Genomic DNA, 24,425 nt, shown 5'->3' with positions numbered 1-24,425 from the left:
TTCGCAGTAATCTGCGCATGCGCACAAATGGGGAGCTCGTCCTGCACTCAGTTTATCCTTTAGTGGAAAAAGGACTAAAAGTAAGTCCCTTCGGCTGCTCCCTTGTTTTTGCACTCGGGGTCGGCACAGCAAATCCAAGGTGGATCTGCATGTTGATTTGGCACAGGTTTTACGCCGGATGCCCTTCCTGACCCCAACTCCACATTACATTGAGAAATAGTGGAAAAAGTACTGAGAGGAGAAAATAGCTCGCCTGCAAACCTGATTTCGGTCTGCACTCAGATAGGTTTGGGTGTCTTGCTGTTGCTGTCTTCAAATATGTAAGAATTCCACAGAACATCCGCTTTGTGGAAGTCACTCCGGGTAAGTAACAAAACACCCAACTAAAGACAATAAAAAAGTGAAAAACAAGTATGTAACATGAACATTCTGTGTCACGCAAACATAAAAAAATCTGGTTTTCTGACCGGCTGAATGCATAAATTAACGTTTTTTGTTTTAAAATACATTCCAAAATATATTTTGAAATGTAAACTTCAGAAATATTGTATTTCCCAGTTCAGTGAACGCAGCACGTTGTGCCGTGTAATTGTTTATAAGCGCGTAATAATTTTACGATGAATATACCGAAAACAAAAATATTATCTGATGTAATCATAAACATATAGAAAAGTAACGTTATAATGGTATTGTTGTTCATACACATGCGTAGTCACGGTGGCCGAGAGGTTAAGGCGTTGGACTCGAAATCCAATGGGGTTTCCCCGCACAGGTTCGAATCCTGTTCGTGACGACTTTTTTTTCTTGACTGTGTTTTTAGATGGATCTGCAGACGGCCACACATCTTCGTTGTCGTTTTCGTCAGACATTGAAAGGCAGTTCTGCGTTCTTAAATAGCAGCATCAGACACACACAAAGCAATATATATTTTGAGGATTATGCCAAAACTACTTTTTCACCAAATTTGCACCACGCATTGGTGTTAGGCCTTGGAAAACTCAACTAAATTTTGGAGGTGATCCAGATCCGGATTCTGGAACAGGATTTAACTTTGCAGATTTTTAAGGATTACGTCAAAACTACTTCATGGATTCAACATCACAATATAAAACCAAGATCAGGAAGACATTATTTTGTTTCAGCTTGTAAATTAAATATCAGATTGCAACATCTTGATCAGGCAGACCACACTGGATCAGTATGAAATTATTGCATTGTTATGAAATCCAGATCCAGGTAAACTCCAGGTCACGATGTGAATCACATATCTGAAAGCAGGCATGTTGTGTTTGTGTTGTCCTGTATGAAAGAGACCAATGATAGCCCAAAACGTGCAACAGACGTGTTTCCCATACATGCGTTCTCTTGCATTTACATAGCATGTCACATACTGTACATGTACTACATAAATAAGTACACCATACTCTGGCAACAGCTGAAAATATGTAATAGTGGCACCTTTTATGATTAACAAAACACTCAATCATATTCAAGTCTATTAATAGTAGCATTCCTGATCTATAATAAATGTACGCTGAATGTTTTTCACTCCATGCAAGGATTGCACAGACATCTTTATTTGGGAACTGAACCTTCTCCACACTTTTTGGCAAGGTGCCAAGCACTCAAAAATGAGGAAATCCTGAAATTATGAACTGAGCAAAAGATGATGTGGTTTCTGTTGAACCCTCATAACTAAAATAACACACTCCTAAAAGAAAACTGCTATGTAGTGCTCGCTATTTATATAGCCATAGATTTTTACAGACACAAAAATGATATTCAAGTGGTTGCCCCATCCTCCTGTCACCACCATCTAAGTCATTTTCTATACCCGCTTATTCCAGTTAAGTGTCATGGGGGCACTTCACCTGAACTGCATGGCGTTGGAGGGGGTAGGGGAAACTGCTGCAGCACCAGTAGGGAACCCACACAAACATGGGGAGAATGTGCAAACTCAAGACAGGAAGGACCATCTAAGACGTGATCCCAGGACCTTCTTGCTGTGAGGCAACAGTGCCAACCACTAATCCACTGTGCCCCCCCACCATGAAACTGACACAGCAAAATATGGATTTACCCACAATTTATATTCAGTATCAAAGTGAATCAGGTTTGCGCAATCTCTTGCTCTTCAGTCGACTGCAGATTTAGGACTCTGAGTTGCTGTTCAGAGCGGTTCATCTTAAACTCAGGAGCAGTGGAAGCTGGGCAGCAGACTGACTGAAAAAAAAACCCCAAATGCTCAGATCATGGTCTTTGGAAAACATATTCAAAATGTGGAGCACTGTCTTTCTCTACTCAAGTATGGCATGAACTAGATGATATGTGAACTCTTACACACCTAGCAACATAAATTTGGTAAAATAAACGTATTTCAGGAAACATGGCTTTTATTGTATATCACGAGACACCAAATCTGACATTTAAAAAAATAAATAAAGAGGGGTCTTGTAAATATAATGGTAAACATAAAAGCTCTGCATTTTCCCCCATTATTTTTAAAAATAACGAACTACAACCCCTGGCAAAAAAATTTTGGAATCACCGGCCTCGGAGGATGTTCATTCAGTTGTTTAATTTTGTAGAAAAAAAGCAGATCACAGACATGACACAAAACTAAAGTCATTTCAAATGGCAAAAAAAGACAGAAAACTTAAAGCAATATGTCTCAAAAATCGAAAAATGTACAACAAAACAAATGAGGAACGAATGGGAGGAAACTGGAGTCAACGTCTGTGACCGAACTGTAAGAAACCGCCTAAAGGAAATGGGATTTACATACAGAAAAGCTAAACGAAAGGCATCATTAACACCTAAACAGAAAAAAAACAAGGTTACAATGGGCTAAGGAAAAGCAATTGTGGACTGTGGATGACTGGATGAAAGTCATATTCAGTGATGAATCTCGAATCTGCATTGGGCAAGGTGATGATGCTGGAACTTTTGTTTGGTGCCTTTCCAATGAGATTTATAAAGATGACTGCCTGAAGAGAACATGTAAATTTCCACAGTCATTGATGATATGGGGCTGCATGTCAGGTAAAGGCACTGGGGAGATGGCTGTCATTACATCATCAGTAAATGCATACGTTTACGTTGCTATTTTGGACACTTTTCTTATTCCATCAATTGAAAGGATGTTTGGGGATGATGAAATCATTTTTCAAGATGATAATGCATCTTGCCATAGAGCAAAAACTGCAAAAACATTCCTTGCAAAAAGACACATAGGATCAATGTCAATGAGCAGATCTGATTTGATGCAGGTGTTAATTTGGGGGATGAAAATTTACAGGGTGATTCCATAATTTTTTTCCTCAGAATTGAGTGATTCCATATTTTTTTCCTCTGCTTGGTCTAAAAAAGTAACCGTTACTGACTGCCACAATCGTTTTTTCTTGGTTTCTTATAGTGTTTCTTAAAGCCAGAAAGTTGCCATTTGAAATGACTTTAGTTTTGTGTCATGTCTGTGATCTGCTTTTTTTCTACAAAATTAAACAACTGAATGAACATCCTCCGAGGCCGGTGATTCCATAATTTTTGCCAGGGGTTGTAGATTGCTGGGGTTTTAAGTGTCTGTGTCTTTTATTTCTTGGCCTGTCTTCCTGTGGTCTGTGTCTTTTTGTGTGTCCTTGTCAGAGTCCTTGGCTCCTGTCCTGTTCTGCATCCCAGTGTGTGTGTGTGTGTGTGTGTCTGTGTATGGAAGTGAGCACGTGTCTGTCTCCCATGGTGTTCTTATGTGTGTGTGTGGGGGGGGGAGGTGTGTATGTGTTCTTATCTTTTGTGTGCTCCTCCTCCTGTGGTCTGTGTGCTCAAAAGTTTACATACCCTGGCAGAATTTTTCTTTTTTTGTCCTTTTTTCAGAGAATATGAATGATAACACAAAGCTTTTTTCACACATGGTTAGTGGTTGGGTGAAGCCATTTATTGTCAAACAACTGTTTACTCTTTTTAAATCAGAATCAGAATTAGAATAGCCTTTATTTGCCAAGTATCCACAGAATAAGGAATGTGACTTCAGTTTGAGCTGCACTCTCTCTGTACGGCACGTATAAATACACATTAAACACTGAATAATTCACCGTAATAAAATGTGCAAGTAACTCAGCCACATGGGGTGTGCAGCCAGTACATTCTGAGTGCCGGTCCCAAGCCCGGATAAATGAGGAGGGTTGCGTCAGGAAGGGCATCCGGCGTAAAACAAGCCAACCGAACTATGCAGACTCAGAATCGAATTCCCATACCGGATCGGTCGCGGCCCGGGTTAACAACGTCCGCCACCGGTGCTATTGCCCAACAGGGTGACGGTGGAAATTGGGCTACTGCTGGGCGAAGACGACGAAAAAGAGGAGGAAAACGTTGCCACGAACAGCGGGAGAAGAAGAAAACTAGAAGGGTGGAAATGAGAGTGGGGACTTTGAATGTTGGTAGTATGCCTGGTAAAGGGAGAGAGCTGGCTGATATGATGGAGAGGAGAAAGGTAGACATATTGTGTGTGCAAGAGACCAAGTGGAAGGGAAGTAAGAGCAGGAGCATCGGCGGTGGGTACAAGTTGTTGTACCATGGTGAGGACAGGAAGAGAAATGGTGTTGGGGTCATTTTAAAGGAAGAGTATGTTAAAAGTGTGTTGGAGGTTAAGCGAGTGTCTGACAGGGTGATGAGTGTGAAGTTGGAAATTGAAGGGGTGATGATGAATATCATCAGTGCATATGCGCCACAGGTTGGTTGTGAGATGAAGGAGAAAGAAGATTTCTGGAGTGTGTTAGATGAGGTGGTGGAGAGTGTGCCCAAGCATGAAAGAGTGCTGATAGGAGCAGACTTCAATGGGCATGTTGGTGAAGGGAACAGAGGTGATGAGGAAGTAATGGGTAGATATGGTATCAAGGATAGGAATGGGAAAGGACAGATGGTAGTTGATTTTGCAAAAAGGATGGAAATGGCTGTGGTGAATACCTACTTTAAGAAAAGGGAGGAGCACAGGGTAACATATAAGAGTGGAGGAAGGTGCACACAGGTGGACTACATTCTTTATAGGAGATGCAAGATAAAATAAATCACAGACTGTAAGGTGGTAGCAGGAGAGAGTGTCACTAGACAGCACAGGATGGTTGTTTGTAGGATGACTTTAGAGGTAAAGAAGAAGAAGAGAGTGAGAGCTCAACAAAGGATCAGATGGTGGAAGCTGAAGGAGGAAGACTGTTGTGTGAAATTTAGCGAGCAGGTGAGAGAAGCACTGGTTGGAGGGGAAGCAATTTTGGACAACTGGAAAAGTACTGCAGATGTGGTGAGGGAGACAGCTAGGACAGTACTGGGTATGACATCTGGACAGTGGAAGGAAGACAAGGAGACTTGGTGGTGGAATGAAGAGGTCCAGGAAAGCATAAGGAGAAAGAGGTTGGCGACAAAGTTTTGGGATAGCCGGAGAGATGAAGAAAGTAGACAGGAGTACAAGGAGATGCAGCGTAAGGCAAAAAGAGAAGTGGCAAAAGCAAAGGAAAAGGCATACTGCGAGCTGTACAAGAAGTTGAATAGTAAGGAAGGAGAAAAGGACTTGTACCGATTGGCCAGAGAAAGGTACAGAGCTGGAAAGGATGTGCAGCAGGTTAGGGTGGTAAAAGATGCACATGGTAATGTGCTGACAAGTGAGGAGTGTGTGCTGAGAAGGTGGAGGGAATATTTTGAAGAGTTGATGAATAAAGAAAATGAGCGAGAGAAAAGGCTGGATGACGTGGTGAGAGTAAATCAGGAAGTACAAGAGATTAGCAAGGAAGAAGTGATGGCTGCTATGAAGAGGATGAAGAGTGGAAAGGCAGTCGGTCCAGATGACATTCCAGTGGAGGCATGGAAATGTCTAGGAGAGATGGCAGTAGAGTTTCTAACCAGATTGTTTAATAAAATCTTGGAAAGTGAGAGCATGCCTGAGGAGTGGAGACGAAGTGTGCTGGTTCCTATTTTCAAGAACAAGGGTGATGTGCAGAGCTGCAGTAACTACAGAGGCATAAAGCTGATTAGCCACAGCATGAAGTTATGGGAAAGAGTAGTAGAAGCTAGGCTTAGAAAACAGGTGAAGATCTGTGAGCAGCAATATGGTTTCATGCCGAGAAAGAGCACTACAGATGCAATGTTTGCTCTGAGAATACTGTTGGAAAAGTACAGAGAAAGACAGAAAGAGTTACATTGTGTATTTGTGGACTTAGAAAAAGCTTATGATAGGGTGCCAAGAGAAGAGTTGTGGTATTGTATGAGGAAGTCTGGAGTGGCAGAGAAGTATGTTAGGGTAGTGCAGGACATGTACAAGAATAGTGTGACAGCGGTGAGATGCGCAGTCGGAATGACAGACTCATTCAAGGTGGAGGTGGGATTACACCAAGGATCAGCTCTGAGTCCTTTCTTGTTTGCAGTGGTGATGGACAGGTTGACGGATGAGATCAGACAGGAGTCCCCATGGACTATGATGTTTGCAGATGACATTGTGATCTGTAGTGAGAGTAGAGAGCAAGTTGAGTCTAGTCTGGACAAGTGGAGATATGCTTTGGAGAGAAGGGGAATGAAAGTCAGTAGAAGCAAGACTGAGTACATGTGTGTGAATGAGAGGGAGCCCAGTGGAATAGTGCAGTTACAAGGAGTAGAAGTGGTGAAAGTAGATGAGTTTAAATATTTGGGGTCAACTGTTCAAAATAATGGAGAGTGTGGTAGAGAGGTGAAGAAGAGAGTGCAGGCAGGGTGGAGTGGGTGGAGAAAGGTGGCAGGAGTGATTTGTGACCAAAGAATATCAGCAAGAGTGAAGGGGAAAGTTTACAAAACAGTAGTGAGACCAGCTATGTTGTATGGTTTAGAGACAGTGGCACTAACAAAAAGACAGGAGGCAGAGCTGGAGGTGGCAGAGCTGAAGATGTTGAGATTCTCTTTGGGAGTGACAACAATGGACAAGATTAGGAATGAACATATCAGAGGGACAGCTCAGGTGGGACGGTTTGGAGACAAAGTCAGAGAGGCGAGATTGAGATGGTTTGGACATGTGCAGAGGAGGGACCCAGGGTATATAGGGAGAAGGATGCTGAGGATGGAGCCACCAGGCAGGAGGAGAAGAGGGAGACCAAAGAGGAGGTTCATGGATGTGCTGAGAGAGGACATCAGGTGGTTGGTGTGACAGAGGAAGATACAGAGGACAGGGTGAGATGGAAACGATTGATCTGCTGTGGCGACCCCTCACGGGAACAGCCGAAAGACAAAGAAGAAGAATAAAATGTGTGAAACAGACACATTAAGTTGTACATGACATATATGGATTAGTGAGTTTTTTGGCAGGTTAAATTGTTGATCAGTGTGCTGGCCTGTGGAAAGAAACTGTTCCTGTGTCTCATTGTTTTGATGTACAGAGCTCTGTAATGTCGACCAGAGGAAAGAGTTTAAACAGTGTGTGTCCAGGGTGTGAAGGGTCTGCACAGATGTTACCAGCTCACCTCTGGTCCTGGACCGGTGTCGCAGACCGAACAGAACCCCCTAAAACTCGATCCACCCTGCCTTCACTGCACATGCATCATTAGCCGCGGTTCACCGATTATCACCTCGTTTCTGCTTTAAACTGCACTCCAGTCATCATCTATCCAGAGCTCTCAAGTCTCACTCATTCAGAGTGAGACTCATGCTTTAAAACAGTCCTGTCAGGTCTCATGCACTCGGCATGAGACTCAATATGTTGTCACGCTCTCATGCTAATGCACGGCATTCCACCAAAATGACCTGCAAGACAAAATTTGGTGGAAAATAACTCCTGTCTATCTCAGCGACAGATATCTGAAGCTTATCTACAACAATCATTTCCACATAAATTCAGCATTATTTCATAATAAAAGATGAAGTGATCAGAGTATTGCCTCTTTTCTGCTTAAAATGGCCTTGTTTCTGCTTAAAACTAACTTTAGAATGCTTTTAAGAGTTTTATTTTGTCATCTGATGGTTAATAATCACATTCATCCATTTGATCGCTTTGGGTTAAGAGACTGTCTCAGATGAGCTGCTGAGCTCCAAAATGATGCATGCGCAGTAGAGGCAGGGCAGACCAATCTTTGGGGGCAGACCGTTTGGGCTGCGACACCGGTATAAGTCCTGGATGGAGGGCAGACTGGCTCCAATGATTTATTTCTGCAGACCTGACAGTTTGTTGAAGTCTGTGCCTGTCATGTTTGGAGGCAGAGGGAAACCAAATAGAGATGGAGATGCACAGGACAGACTGGATGATGGATGTGTAAAAGATGATGAGCAGTTCCTTGGGCAGGTTGAACTTTATGAGTTGTCTGAGAAAGTACATCCTCTTATGTACCTTTTTCCTAATGGAATCTATGTAGGACATCCACTTCAGATCTTGGGAGATGGTGGATCCCAGGAACCAGAAAGTGTCCACAGTAGGCACAGTGCTGTTGACAATGGAAAGGGGGGGGGTGTGGAGTCCATGAACAGGATCCTCATGTACATCTTTGCAGAGTCCAGGTGCTGCAGGGGTATCCGGACATTTGGCCAACACCTGTTTGGCCAATGGACATTTGGCCAACAGACATGTAATTTGTGATGTGAGGGTGATGTGAGAGTGGCTTCTCTTATACAGCTTGGTGAGTGTGGCTTCTTTTCTTGTTATCATACATCTGGGTGAGAGTGGCTTATTTTTTTTGTTATTGGGCATCTGGGTGAGTATGGCTTCTCTTTTTGTTATTATGCATCAGGGTGAGAGTGGCTTCTCCTTTAGACTTGAAATTGACATTTTTATCAACTGTGATATTGACAGTATTGTATGATATTGACAGTATTTTTCAATTTTATTGTTAACTAACAAATCATCAGCAGCAAGTGCTACTCTTGTAATGAAAAACATTGACTTTAGGGTATCAAATTTAACAATCAGCGGCACAAGCCCAGATTTCCTGTGTAAAGGTATTACGTATCAAAGGACATAGTGAAAGCACAGATATTGTACGTCCTTTTACATGGATGAAATCATCATTATTCTCAAGAGTATTTAAAAAGAGCAGTGATTTAACAATAAATGGCCTCACCCAACCACTAACTATGAGTGAAAAATAGTTTTGTCTTATTATTATTCTCTGGCTGTCTTCTGCATTGCAGAGGGTTCTGCCTCTTGTGTTGTTTTCCCGTTGTTCTTTGTGTCATTTATGTCTGAACCTAGCGATTTAGTTTGACCCTCTTTTTTGTCATTTACAACCCCAATTCCAATGAAGTTGCGGCGTTGTGTAAAATGGAAATAAAAACACAATACAGTGATTTACAAATCCTCTTCAACCTATATTCAGTTGAATACGCCGCAAAGACAAAATATTTAATGTTCAAACTGATAAACTTTATTGTTTTTGTGCAAATATTTGCTCATTTTGAAATGGATGCCTGCAACATGTTTAAAAAAAGTTGTTTAAAAAAAGTGGTATGTTTACCACTGTGTTACATCACCTTTCCTTCTAACAACACTCAATAAGTGTTTGGGAACTGAGGACACTAATTGTTGAAGCTTTGTAGGTGGAATTCTTTCCCATTCTTGCTTGACGTACGACTTCAGTTGTTCAACAGTCTGGGGTCTCAGTTGTATTTTGTGCTTCATAATGTGCCACACATTTTCAATGGGTGACAGGTCTGGACTGCAGGCAGGCCAGTCTAGTACCCACACTCTTTTACTACGAAGCCACGCTGTTCTAACACGTGCAGAATGTGGCTTAGCATTGTCTTGCTGAAATAACCAGGGACATCCCTGAAAAAGATGTTGCTTGGATGGCAGCATGTGTTGCTCCAAAACCTGCATGTACCTTTCAGCATTGATGGTGCCATCACAGATGTGTATGTTGCCCATGCCATGGGCACTAACACAACCCAATACCATCACAGATGCTGGCTTTTGATATTTGCACTGGTAACAATCTGGATGTTCATTTTCCTCTTTTGTCCAGAGGACACGACGGCCATGATTTCCAAAAACAATTTGAAATGTGGACTCAGACCACAGCACACTTTTCCACTTTGCATCTGTCCATTTAAAATGAGCTCAGGCCCAGAGAATGCGGTGGTGTTTCTGGATGTTGTTGATGTATGGTTTTTGCTTTGCATGGTAAAGTTTTAACTTGCACTTGTAGATGCAGCGACGAACTGTGTTAACTGACAAAGGTTTTCTGAAGTGTTCCTGAGCCCACGCGGTAAGATCCTTTACACAATAATGTCGGTTTGTAATGCAGTGCCGCCTGAGGGATCAAAGGTCACGGGCATTCAATGTTGGTTTTTGGCCTTGCCGCTTAAGTGTAGAAAATTCTCCACATTCTCTGAATCTTCTGATTATGTTATGGACTTTACATGATGGAATCCCTAAATTCCTTGCAACTGAATGTTGAGAAACATTGTTCTTAAACTGTTGGACTATTTTTTCACGCAGTTGTTCACAAAGTGGTGATCCTCGCCCCATCTTTGCTTGTGAACGGTTGAGACTTTTGGGGATGCTCGTTTTATACCCAATCATGACAATCACTTGTTTCCAAACAGGTGTTCTTTGAGCATTCATCAACTTTCTTTTGTTGCCCCATCCCAACTTTTTTGAAATGTGTTGCAGGCATCCATTTCAACATGAGCAAATATTTGCACAAAAACAACAAAGTCTATCAGTCTGAACATTAATTATCTTGTCTTTGTGGTGTATTTAATTGAATATAGGTTGAAGAGGATTTGCAAATCATTGTCTTCTGTTTTTATTTACATTTTACACAACGTTCCAACTTCATTGGAATTGGGGTTGTACTTCTATCCCAGGGCTATGGCATTTCTGTTGCTTACCTGTTGTCTCTCCTTTGTGTTGTTTTTTGTGATGTTGTAGCCGAGCTGTCACCGTTTTATTTCCACGTTTGATTTCATGTTTTGTTTTCGTCCACTGTTGATTGGTGTTGAAGTCTCATTTGCTGTGTTTGTCCCTCCCTTGATGGTTACACCTGTGTTCATTAAGTCAGTTTGTTTTTTATGCCACGCCTTTGTTAATGTTTTTTGCTTGTCAATCACTTTTACTCTCTGTGCATTCCCATACGTCCAATCCTTGATTTTCCAGTGTCACATAACTCGTCCAGCTTCACCTGTGGTTCACCGTTTAGTAAGTGCTTTTTCCCTCGCCGTTGTGTTTTGACACTTTTTTTGTTACCCACCGTTTATTAGTCACCTAGTCTCTTTCAGTTTTTTTTTTTTTTTTGGTTTGTTTTATTCACCTTGGAGTTTTGTGTCACTTTCATGACAGATTCCACCCAGCATCTTCTTTGTACACAACCCCCCAAACAATGAGAATGCACCAAATGACAGCTGTGCTTTTTGAACTTTGTGTAAAACCGATCCTTCTCACATTCCAAACTTAGTTCCTGCCATCTTTCAGAGAACAGAAGAAAAGCTGGAATGATTCTTTGTGTTTAGCAGTGACAAGTGCTGTGATTCGAAATTCCGCCAAAGACTATAACTGTGGCACTGTAGAGAGGTTTACCTGAACATGAGAAACCTCTCAACGGTGCAGATGATGGATTGTGTTGTAAAGATCCACACAGCTGCAGTGTATCGGTTTAAAGTGGTGTTTTACCTTTGATAGCACGTACCTGTTCTCCATGTGATCATGCATTAAATGTCTGCTCAGCAGCATGTTGCATGTGTTCCAGCCAAAAAAGCAACTGTGACTGGAGGTAGGCTGTTGCAGTAAATAATGTAATACCTGCTCATTTTGCAATGCGTACTTTGCTTCCACAGGCTTTCGATAAAACTCAGTGTGTTATAATGTCCATTATGCTCCCCGCAGGAAAGATCTTCTGGGCTCTCTGGTCTGTTCTTGGTGAATTCTTCCTCTCCTGATGTGAAGGAGATAAAGTCTCACTGTCCTAACATGTTGACCCTCATGAACCATAATTCCGCCACTTGTGCCAGCAGTTGGGCTCAGTAGCGCCCTCTGTGATTTGTCCTGGACATAGTGAGTGGCAGTGACACAGAGGAGAGAGAGGAGACCTCCCAGTAGAGTGAACGAGACAAGAAGAGCTGGTACAGAATCACCATGGAGATGGACTGACAAAGGATCACACCAATGGTTACCACCTGCAGAGCAAACACAGATTGTATGAGACACAATAACATGTAAAATCTCCATATCCAAATAAATCTACATGTGTATGATAAGCTGTGTGATATGATGACAGAAAAACATCTATTGTTTCATATTATGTTCTTTTGTTTACTTTTTGGTGTTGCACTGTTTTGATAAAAGCTCTGGTTTTGCTCTGTGTGGCAATTCCAGCATAGAGTCATCTCTACGAGGTCTATTAGAAAAGTATCCGACCTTATTATTTTTTTCAAAAACCATATGGATTTGAATCACGTGTGATTCAAATATTGTATGAATCACACGTGATATATATATTGCGCCTTATATTGTATGGCCTTGCCTTACAATATAAGGCGCCTTGGGGCAACTGTTTGTTGTGATTTGGCGCTATATAAAAAAAAAATTTATTGAATTGATTGATTGCGTCAGACAAGCTTGAACCCTTGTGCGCATGCGTGAGTTTTTCCACGCCTGTCGGTTGCGTCATTCGCCTGTGAGCACGCTTTGAGTGAGGAGTGGTCCACCCCCTCGGCGGATTTTCATTGTCAGGAAATGGCGGAATGATTTGGGCTTTTTTTCCATCAGAATTTTTTCAGAAACTGTTAGAGACTGGCAGCTGGAAACCATTCAAAAAATTTATCTGGCTTTCGGTGAAAATTTTACGGGCTTCACAGAGAATAAGGACTGTTATTACAGCTTTAAGGACGCTCGGTGCACCGCGCTCCGTGCTGCCATCAAGAGCCACAAACCACCGGATCATTTCTAAACGGATGGCTCTGTGGAGCCGGGACTTTCTCTGGTTATCATAAGAGCTGGACATCAACCATTTTCCGGCAGATTTCACTTTTAACAAGCGATTTTGTCATGGAAAGCTGAGTGGAGGCTTCACGCGTCACGATGGATTCGCTACTAGAGCGAGACAAAACCACCTCCGTTTTGGTCTCACAGGACGGCTTTGAGATGGCATTCAGACAACTGTCGGTGGTTTTTCCATCGAGTGATTATCCGAGAAATTGTGGATGTGCCTGGACAGAGCCATCCGTTTAGAAATGATCCGGTGGTTTGTGGCTCTCGATGGCGGCACTGCGTGCCGGCGCGCTGAGCGTCCTTAAAGCTGTAGTAACAGTCCTTATTCTCTGTGAAGCCTGTAAAATTTTCACCGAAAGCCAGATAAATTTTTCTAAGGGTTTCCAGCTGCCAGTCTCTAACAGTTTCTGAAAAAATTCTGATGGAAAAAAAGCCCAAATCATTCCGCCATTTCCTGACAATGAAAATCCGACGAGGGGGCTGGACCACTCCTCACTCAAAGCCTGGTCACAGGCGAATGACGCAACCGACAGGCGTGGAAAAACTCATGCATGCGCACGAGGGTTCAAGCTAGTCTGATGCAATCACACGTGATTCAAATCCATATGGTTTTTGAAAAAAATAATAAGGTCGGATACTTTTCTAATAGACCTCGTATGTCACAGTGACTCCGGAATATATCAGATTTTGTTGAAGCTTTCAATGACATTGCTGAAAGAAAAACAATCAGAAAGAAAACAAGCAAGCACTCTCTCTCTCATGTGGACTTTAAGGGAGGTCTGGATCTGGTATTCCAATAAAAACATTTCTTATGAACAAAGTGTTTTTGTTTTTTTCTTCTTCCCCTTCTTCTTCTTAACCTTTCTGGTCAACGCTATGTCTTTAGTAAGACAATAAGAAGAAGACAGCCTCTGCTGATATATTAGCCTTTGGGAAACCTCTGTTTTGTGACTGGATGACAAACTGGACTTTATTTGAGTGTCAAAACAGAACATGAAATCTGCTGTTTGGAAATTTTCTGCTTCGTCATTTAACAATGGATTATTACACATACTGTACATCTGACTTTTTGAGCCAATTAACAGAGCACAGGTTTATGTTTGTGGATTTCTTGTGGATTACTTTTGTATGTGGAATATTTCCTGAAGTGACTGACAGTGGTCCAACTAAAAAAAGGTCAATTCAGTTTAAACTATGGCTGGGACAGCTAATGAAAATATAAGTCATCTAGTCGGGTACCATTAGTCATCGACTGAATTAAGCCAATTTTGAATCTTCATGGTGAAACTCAAATGTGACATTTATTTTAACAAATGTAAGCACAAAATCACAAACATAACAGCATTGGCATGAAGACAGTACCTGCATTCATTTACGAGGGACTGACTACCCATTTGAGCTGACTAATTCACCTGCTAAGGTTCACACTTTCTTCATTGAGTGAAGGGAGTGGTGGCAGCTCCAGCAAGTCTATTCTTTTAAACGTCCTGAGGGTCCAGCTCACCTGTCATCTCTGAAAACCAACACCTGCTGTTTCCTTTTATATGCTAACATTAAATGAATGAATCATTAAACATGTCCGTGAAGTCAATGTTAAGTCAAAAAGACATTTGCACAGGTAGAAGAAGCCTGTGCCTGGTGCCTAATTTTAAAACATTCACAATCACGAGAATAGTCTAATTCCTATCTTAGTAATTACTCTGTCCTGATTACATTAAAAACAGCTACATAGTCAATGAGCATGTAAGTGAATGTTGAAATGACTAATTTAAAAATGATTTCATGATGAGGTTTATGTCATATTGAGAAATCCTAATTAACCAACACATTGCAGTCATTGTTACATCATCTCCTTTGTGTTTATAATAAATATTTGTATTTATTTACAGTGTCTTTTTTACTGGTTGAAATCCAGATATGAATGGATGAATCTACCGGACTTAAAAATGTACATCTTACTTTTAATGTTATTTTGTCTAAAAATAAATGTCCAATGTTCCTTTATCATGTTAATCAAGAAATCATCACATATGAAACAACAACAGGTAAGTTATGGTTTTAATTTACAGACAAAGATTTCTAAAGAATCTTTTTTTTTTATAATGTAAGAATTTTTTTTACTTAAAATGTAAAATAATTAGAAAATCTTGAGGTAAACAAAAAAAAATTGTAAGGGTTTTCTTCAGAAAACCGCTGTGTAAAAATTGGCAGTTCTGTGACACATTTCTGCACTTTCATGTTGTGGCTTGAGGCCTCGTTTCTACTGGACAGTGTGAAGCTACGTCACAGCATGACGAAGTGAAAGTTGGATTGGGTTGAACTTTTGACTGCGGCGGCCTGACGGCAAGTGGCAATGTACGCTCACAGCGGAGCATCACGCCAGCTCATTTTTCTCGCTCTTCAGAAATGTGCTGCTTCTCACTGAAAATAATGGATTTTAGAGTGAAGCAAGACGTGTTTAACACCCTGAACACGTGCAGTGCGAAAGGCCCATTATGTTAAATCCTTATTCCAAAATGGATGAAATTCATTTTTTCCCCTCAAACTTCTATACACAATAATACCCCATGATGATAATGTGAAAAAAGCTTTTTGTTTTTTTTAGATTTTTGCAAATCCATTAATAATAATAATAATATTATAATGATAAAGATAAAAAACTAAGAAATCATTCGTACATAAGTATTCACAGCCTTTGCCATAAAACTCAAAATTGAGCTCAGGTTGATCCTGTTTCCACTGATCATCCTTGAGATGTTTCTACAGCTTAACTGGAGTCCACCTGGGGTAAATTCAGTTGATTGCATGTGAAGTGGAAAGACACAACCCTGTCTACATATAAGGTCCCACAGTTGACAGTGCATATCAGCGCACAAATCAAGCATGAAGTCAAAGGAATCGTCTATAGTCCTCTGAGACAGGATTTCCTCGAGGCTCAAATCTGGGGAAGGGTACAGAAACATTTCTGCTGCTTTGAAGGTCCTAATGAGGATAGTGGCCTCCATCATTTGTAAATGGAAGAAGTTCAGATCCATCAGGAATCTTTCTAGAGCTGGCCACCCATCTAAACTGGGTGATCAGGGGAGAAACAAAATTCTCTGGTCTGATGAGACAAAGATTGAACTCTTTGATGTGAATGCCAGGTGTCATGTTTGGACAAAATCAGGCACCATCCCTACAGTGAAGCATGGTGGTGGCAGCATCATGCTGTCAGGGATGTTTTTCAGTGGCAGGAACTGGGAGACTAGTCAGGATTGAGGGAAAAATTAATGCAGCAATGTACAGGGACATCCTGGATGAAAACCTGCTCCAGAGCTCTTGACCTCAGACCGGGCAATGGCTCATCTTTCAACAGGAGAAAGACCTACGCACACAGCCAAGATATCAAAGGAGTGGCTTCAGGACAACTCTGTGAATGTCCTTGAGTGGCCCAGCCAGAGCCCAGACCTGAATCTGATTGAACATCTCTGGAGAGATCTGAAACTGTCTGTGTACCAACGCTCCCCATCCAACCTGATGGAGCTTGAGAGGTGCTGCAAAGAGGAATGGGCAAAATTGCTCAAAGATTGGTGCACCAAGCTTGTGGCATCATATTCAAGAAGACTTGAGGCTGTAATTGCTGCCAAAAGTGCATCAGCAAAGTACTGAGCACAGGCTGTGAATACTTGCATGTGTTTTATTTATTAGTTTTCTATTTTTAATAAATTTGCAAAAAAAAAAAAAAAAAAAAAAAAGCTTTTGTCGTGCTGTCATAGGGTGTTGTGAGTAGAATTTTGATGGAAACAAATATTAATTAACTCCATTTTGGAATAAAGCTGTAACATAAAATATGGAAAAGTGAAGTGCTGTGAATACTTTCTGGATGCCCAACTGCAAACACCTTGGTTTGTGGTTCAGGGTTAAATGAACTTAATGAATGGCTTTCGACTAGTCGACTAGTCAGATGTTAGCTAGTCGTAGTAGACTATTACGACAAGTCATCCAATCTCAATTTTAAACCAGCTCACCGTGGAATTTAGCTGTTATTGTTTCTGTTTCTCTGCAGCACCACATGGGAACAAATGTCCATTTAATCAGTTGTTGGTTCCATCACTGTGCGTAATAAATATCTCCTTCCACTACTTGATTTGGCATTTGATTCATTAAATGAAGCCTCACTTTTTACCGTGCTTGACTCTAACCATTTGGTTAGAGTCATGAAGCCACGCTGTTGTAACACATGCAGAATGTGGCTTGGCATTGACTTGCTGAAATAAGAAGGGACGTCTCTGAAAAAGATGTTGCTTGGATGGCAGCATGTGTTGCTCCAAAACATGGATGTACCTTTCAGCATTGATGTGCCATCACAGATGTGTAAGCTGCCCATGCCTTGGGCACTAACACACCCAAACACCATCAGAGATGCTGGCTTTTGATCTTTGCACTGGTAACAATCTGGATGGTCTTTTTCCTCTTTTGTCCGGAGGACACAACGGCCATGATTTCCAAAAACAATTTGAAATGTGGACTCAGACCACAGCACGTTTCCACTTTGCATCTGTCCATTTAAAATGAGCTCGGGCCAAGAGAAGGCGGCAGCGTTCCTGGATGTTGTTGATGTATGGCTTTTGCTTTGCATGGTAGAGTATTAACTTGCACTTGTAGATGTAGCGACAAACTGTGTTAACTGACAATGGTTTTCTGAAGTGTTCCTGAGCTCACGCGGTAAGATCCTTTACACAATGATGTCAGTTTTTAATGCAGTGCCGCCTGAGGGATCAAAGGTCACGGGCATTTAATGTTGGTTTTCGGCCTTGCCGCTTACATGCAGAAAGTTCTCCAGATTCTCTGAATTTTCTGATTATATGATGGACTGTAGATGATGGAATCCCTAAATTCCTTGCAATTGAACGTTGAGAAACATTGTTTTTAAACTGCTGGACTATTTTTTCATTCAGTTGTTCACAAAGTGCTGATCCGTGCCCCAACTTTGCTTGTGAACGGCTGAGACTTTTGGGGATGCTCCTTTTATACCCAATCATGACACTTACAATTAATGTCCTCAGTTCCCAGACACTTATTGAGTGTTGTTAGAAAGATTTGTAATGTAACACAGTGGTAAACATACCACTGTGAAACATGAAGCGTGTTGCAGGCATCCATTTCAAAATGAGCAAATATTTGCACAAAAACAATAAAGTATATCAGTTTGAACATTACATATCTTGTCTTTGTGGTGTATTCAATTGAATATAGGTTGAAGAGGATGCAAATCATTGTATTCTGTTTTTATTTACATTTTACACAACGTCCCAACTTCATTGGAATTGGGGTTGTAGACGACATTTTGGATCTTCTATAGAGATCTCCCGGAATATAGTTGTCATAGCCGGGTGATTCTTCGTGCCACCCGATGCTCGGTCCGCTGTTCTGCAATTCATCCACAACTTCAAGTCTGCCTATCATCCTGAACTCAAAGAATGCTCAACCTACTCCAGCAGCACTTCTGGTGGCCCTCAGTTCAGGCAGATGTGCAGGACTACATCAAGACTTGCACCATTTGCGCCAGGGGCAAAACCTCCCATCAGCCGCTGTCCAGACTCCTAAGTCCTCTGCTCACTCCTGGTCGCCCCTGGTCGCACATCTGCCTGGACTTCTTCACGGGATACCCCACCTCCAAAGGCATGAGCACCATCCTCACTGTTGTGGACCGATTCTCCAAGGCAGCACACTTTGTGGCCCTGCCTAAGGTACCATCCGCCCAGGAGACCGCTGATCTCCTAGTCCACCATGTGTTTTGGCTGGATGGCATCCCACTGGACATCGTGTCAGATCGAGGACCCCAGTTTACCTCACAGGTCTGGAAGAACTTTTGCTCAGCGCTCGGGGCCTCGGTCTGTCTCACATGTGGTTTTCATCCTCAGACCAATGGCCAGTTGGAACTGGTTAATTCAAGGCTACCCTCCGGTATGTTATGTCCTCTCACCCATCTTCATGGAGTATTCAGCTGCTGTGGGTGGAATGCGCACACAATTCTCAGGTGAGCTCTGCCACTGGACTTTGACCATTCGAATGCTCATTGGGTTATCAACCTCCTCTGTTCCCAGCCCTGGCTGTTCCCTTGGTTCAAGCCCACCTGCAACAGTGTCAACAGGTGTGGAGGACCGGCTGTTCTGCTCTGTTTCGGATGAGGGACCGGACAGTATGCCATGCAGACCAGCACCGTACCTCGGCCCCACAACACCAACCGGGCCAGGAGGTGTGGCTCTCAGCTAAAGACATTCCGCTTAAAGCCACAGCACGGACATTGGCACCAAGGTATCTCAGGCCCTTCGCTGTGAACCGAATCATCAACCCTCGCTGTCAACCGAATCATCAACCCCATCATGGTCAGACTCCGCTGCCTCGGTCGCCTCGGTGCTCCCCTCCCTTCCTGTGTCTCCAGGGGCAGCACCACAAAGCTGACTGACTCACCTGTCTGCAATCAACACCACCTGTTTATAAACTGCCTCTCCAATCTCCAGAAATTCAGCTCTGCCTCATGGTAACTGGCCTCAGTCATCCATCTTGGATGACTTTTTGATTATCTCTTGTGATTCCAAACATTACTGTTTTTTGACCAGAATGGTTTGTGGGCTGAGACTCAGGACAAGATGGTTTGTGAAACAGGTGGACACTCTTTGTACAGACATCAGTCAGTAGCATCCATGTATTTTCTGTAGCCGCTTACTTCACTTCACTTCATCTCTCCTGTGCTTCCAGCATTCCTTCCACCTGTCAGCTCCGTCACAGCTGCCTGGTCCTGGTTCTCTATTCACAAACCATCTGGTCCTGGGTCTCAGTCCACAAACCATTCTGGTCAAGTTGGTGTCTCCCTACTCTGGTGTCTCCTCTTCCATATTTGTGGCGCATTCAGTTACTCTGTTTACACAATAAATTGTTATTTGGTTTCATTTGTTCTCCCTGCATTTTGGGTCCTAACCGTGTCTTGGTTTAACCATAACACTTTTATTCATATTTGTTTGCTTGTAATGAGCATGACTGCTAATTTTATTTCATCTCTGGAGCCCGACAATCAGCAAAGATATGAGAAAAATTCAAAATAGTGACCCTATCATGGCTGCTTGTATAGCAAAATCTTTAATTGTGGCCTGACTCAGTTTTAACCGCATGCTGAAAGCAATTGAGCTTCATTACAAAGTTTCCCCCTCTCTTGTTTATTACCAACAAAAAAGGCAGTGTAATGTTGTGTTTATCAAGTCCACTGTAATGAAAATTCATTGCCATGAATTGTGACTTTTCAATATATAAGTTGCACTGCCGCAGTCGCAGGACCTCTCAAACTAGTAAAAAGAAAAAAAATGTGACTTATACACTAGAAAACACAGTATATCGTAATCCATTTTCATGGCAGGGTCATGGCCTATCGCAGCATACACTGAAAATGTGTTGAGTCACACCCCAGACAGGTCATCGATTTATCAATCACAGAAAACCATTTACTTCCACCAGCTCCATAGAGTGCACACTTATGCAAAAGTAATAAAGGCCACACCATCAACCGACAGAGGAGTGTGCTCTCACTTTTCCTCAGCAGACCTTTATGTCATAAGACAAGAATCATCAAGGTGCTAATATTGATCATGACGAACAAAACAAAATGTGCTACATAAACAGATCAGTTTAGTCTAGGAACGGCCACAGACGTTGATGTCAGAGCCCTGACTCAGGCTGATTCATCAGGTGAATTTGTGTGAGGGTTTTTGAGTGTATGTTAAACTGTGTTTGTTTTCAAACCTTCTCTCGCTGATGCTCATTGAAGACAACAGATGTGAGGACAAGGAATGGATGACAGAGAAACCACAGGAAGCATCCCTACAATGGACAACAGTGGGACAGCAGGGCATGTTACTAACAAACAAACAAACAACAAAAAGTTAATCTATAGCACAAACACCAAACTTTTTTTGGATGAACCACACAAAGAAATTTACTTTTACACATTTTATTGCAGCAATTTGTATTTGTGCTATTTGTTTGACGAAGGACCACTCAGTAGCATCCTTCAGAATAGAGGAGGATGAGAAGTGGAGCCAGATACTCTACTGTGTTATTGTCTGTCATGCCATAATTTGGGATATCACCACTGAAGTTGTGGTGAAAGTCAGAGCAACATTTGTCAAACTGTGTGTAGAAAAGTTTCCAAATGCTGCCATATGAACCAAATTTAGTATATGTACAATAAAATCTATTTATCAAACAGGTGGACACTCTTTGTACAGACATCAGTCAGTAGCACCCATGTATTTTCTGTAGCCACTTACTTCACTTCTGGGTCATTGGGGGGGGGGGGGGGGGGGGGGGGGTGTAGCTGGAGCCTATGCCAGCAGTCATAGGGCGAGAGGCAAGGTACACCCTGGAAAGGAGGCCAGTGAGATACACTCGGTATCAGCTGGCAATAAATCTCCCATGTTCTAAAGAACATGCTCATGCACATTCAGAAACACCCTCTGTGTTTGTTGTTTGTGTTCCTCACTGGAATAACAGCGCCACACATTTTCAATGGGCAACAGGTCTGAACTGCAGGCAGGCCAGTCTAGTACCTGCGCTGTTTTACTACGAAGCCACGCTGTTGTAACACATGCAGGATGTGGCTTGGCATTGTCTTGCTGAAATAAGCACGGACATCCCTGAAAAAGACACTGCTTGGATGGCAGCATGTGTTGCTCCAAAACCTGGATGTACCTTTCAGCATTGATGGTGCCATCACAGATATGTTACGTGTTCATGCCATGGGCACTAACACACCATCATACCATCACAGATGCTGGCTTTTGAACTTTGCGTTGTTAACAATCTGGATGGTCTTTTTCCTCTTTTGTCCAAAAGACATGACGTCCATGATTTCCAAAAACAATTTGAAATGTGGACTCATCAGACCACATCACACTTTTCTACTTTGCGTCTGTACATTCCAAATGAGTTCGGGCTCAGAGAAAGTGGTGGCGTTTCTGGATGTTGTTGATGTATGGCTTTTGCTTTACATGGTAGAGTTTTAAGTTGCACTTGTAGATGCAGTCACGAACTGTGTTAACTGACAATGGTTTTCTGAAGTGTTCTTGAGCCCACGCGGTAAGATCCTTTACACAATGTCAGTTTTTAATGCAGCGCTGCCTGAGGGATGAAAGGTCACGGGCATTCAATGTTGGTTTTTGGCCTTGCCACTTACGTGCAGAAAGTTCTCCACATTCTCTGCATTTTCTGATTATATAATGGAGTGCAGATGATGGAATCCCTAAATTACTTGCAATTAAATGTTGAGAAACATTGTTCTTAAACTGTTGGACTATTTTTTCATGCAGTTGTTCACAAAGTGGTGATCATTGCCCCAGCTTTGCTTGTGAACGGCTGAGACTTTTGGGGATGCTCCTTTTATACCAAATCATGACACTCATCTGTTTCCAATTAACCTGTTCACCTGTGGAATGTTCCAAACAGGTGTTCTTTGAGCACTGGTGATGTAACACAGTGGTAAACATACCACTGTCCCAGCTTTTTTGAAACGTGTTGCAGGCATCCATTTCAAAACAAGCAAATATTTGCACAAAAACAATAAAGTTTATCACTTTGAACATTAAATATCTTGTCTTTGTGGTGTATTCAATTGAATACAGGATGAAGAGGATTTGCAAATCATTGTATTCTGTTTTTATTTACATTTTACACAATGTCCCAACTTCACTGGAATTGGGGTTGTACAAGTGCTTGCTATATTCTGATAAAAACTTCAAAGACTTGTACCAGTTTTCACACAACTCTTCCTAAATATGTGAAGAGTTTCAGAATACAGGCACCCTCTCATGAAACTGACGGAGCCTAGATTTGTAAATCAAGGGCCATAACTCTGCCAAAATATGTCACTCTTGTACAATATTACAATATGTGTATTATCAACCTATAACAAGTATGTGTACCAAGTTACATGAAATTCCATCTAAAAGTGTGAGAGGACTTGATTTCAGAATGCAGGTACCCACTCATGAAACAGACATAGTCTAGATTTGTTAATCAAGCGCCATAACTGTGATAAAATGGGCACAGCTCAAACGATATGACAATATGCATATTACAAACCCATAAGAAGGACTTTCACTAAGTTTCATAAAATTCCCCCTAAAAATGTGAGAGGAGTTGATTTCAGAATGCTTATACCCTTTTTGGGATGGATGGACAGACAGACGGACAGGCAGACAGACACATGGAAATCGCCATGACATAACCCCCCTTAGGGCCTTTGGGCAGTGGGGGATAAAAAGCAGCCCCACAGACTGTAGCTCTCATTGGGAAATATCTTTCCAGTTTGCTGAAATAAATTTTTTTGCTTCCTCGAGTGAAATACAGGATACAACAGGTGTAATGTGATGGTAAAAGACCAAGTTCTTCTGGGGCCGACTTCTCCAGAACCAGGGCACTCCCTAAGCCGAGATCTCGTTACCTCCCAGTGTACTTCCTATTGTGATCAATTTGTGAATTGCCAAATCAGTTATTGGAGTTTTGTTTGTTTCTCGATGAAAAACTCTGCCTTTAAACTGTCTTAACATTCTCAAGACTTTGTCATGACAAATTTGTGAAATGCACTCACAATGCATAAGAACAGAACTTAAACATAATGTGTGTTGGCTACAGAGGCTGCACTTACTGCAGTGTGTAAGTGTGTGACTGACCTTAGCAAAGCTGAGGTAGAAGTCTCTCTTTAAGGTGCTCCTCTCAGTAGAAATGATTTGGTATAGGACAGAGGCCAGCAGGAAAGCCAGGCCCACTCTCAGAGCCATGAGGAGTAGACCAGCCACACTTTGGTGAGCGTGGTAACTGTGGTGTTCCCCTTCCAACTCTGAATACTGCTCCCACAGCAACAACACCCCCTAAAATGAAGCCACAGTTTGCTTCGTGTGTTTCCCCATACTCTGAAAAGAACAAGCAGACTCCAAACATTTCACATATCTTCTGTTTAAGAACAGCTTTCTCTGATCCATTCCGGCAAAACAACACCACCAGATTTATGATGGCAAAACCCAGGATGAACATGATCTTGTTCTTCCTTTGTATTACCCTCTTTAAATAAACTAAATTTCTTTGTTTGCCAACTGTGAGGAAACTGACATTATATCTGCAAATGAATAGGAAGTTAATATATGTGATTATATGACAAAAAACAGATCCTTGTTGTTTGATTGGTGGAGAGTACATCACATCACATTCATTATTTGTCTCATTGTTTGAGTGACATTTTGTATGAGTGCATTTTTACCCGAGGCCACCAAATATGGCCATCGAGTATTGCGAAGATTTTGCGTTCATCTGTCCGTCTGTCCAACCCTCTGCCTGTGCTCAGCATAAGTCCAGTCCTATTAGGCCTTGCTCTCACTGCCTCCGATGCACTTACCGAGTCTGCGTGCTTGGTAAACGCCGCAGCGGGCCACTCACACCGCCCCCGTCTGCTGTGCGGAGCTGCGGCCAACTCCGGCAA

The 24,425-nt window shown here is 42.0% G+C and overlaps 1 protein-coding gene and 1 non-coding gene across 3 annotated transcripts in view; one reads left to right on the top strand and one right to left on the bottom strand.

The window, feature by feature from the left end:
- The first annotated feature begins 711 nt into the window (after positions 1 to 711).
- On the top strand, positions 712 to 793 carry trnas-cga. The gene has a single exon. It is a non-coding gene; the product is annotated as a tRNA-Ser (tRNA).
- Positions 794 to 11,211: 10,418 nt separating this feature from the next.
- Positions 11,212 to 24,425, bottom strand: part of gpr180 (G protein-coupled receptor 180) — a 36,098-nt gene continuing 22,884 nt past the window's right edge. The window contains exons 8-10 of one of the 2 annotated variants that reach the window (XM_034173826.1): positions 23,623 to 23,820; positions 20,696 to 20,773; positions 11,212 to 12,105 (exon numbers count right to left, since the gene is read on the bottom strand). In XM_034173826.1, the coding sequence (XP_034029717.1) occupies positions 11,950 to 12,105; positions 20,696 to 20,773; positions 23,623 to 23,820 (432 nt within the window). In that variant the 3' untranslated portion in view covers positions 11,212 to 11,949. Of the gene's footprint in view, positions 12,106 to 20,695; positions 20,774 to 23,254; positions 23,821 to 24,425 lie in introns of those variants that run through there. The other variant, XM_034173816.1, reaches the window with a different exon arrangement.

Source organism: Thalassophryne amazonica, chromosome 1 (genome assembly GCF_902500255.1).
Source record: "Thalassophryne amazonica chromosome 1, fThaAma1.1, whole genome shotgun sequence".
NCBI classification, from domain to species: Eukaryota; Metazoa; Chordata; class Actinopteri; order Batrachoidiformes; family Batrachoididae; genus Thalassophryne; species Thalassophryne amazonica.
This window is presented reverse-complemented; position numbering and strand designations above follow the sequence as displayed.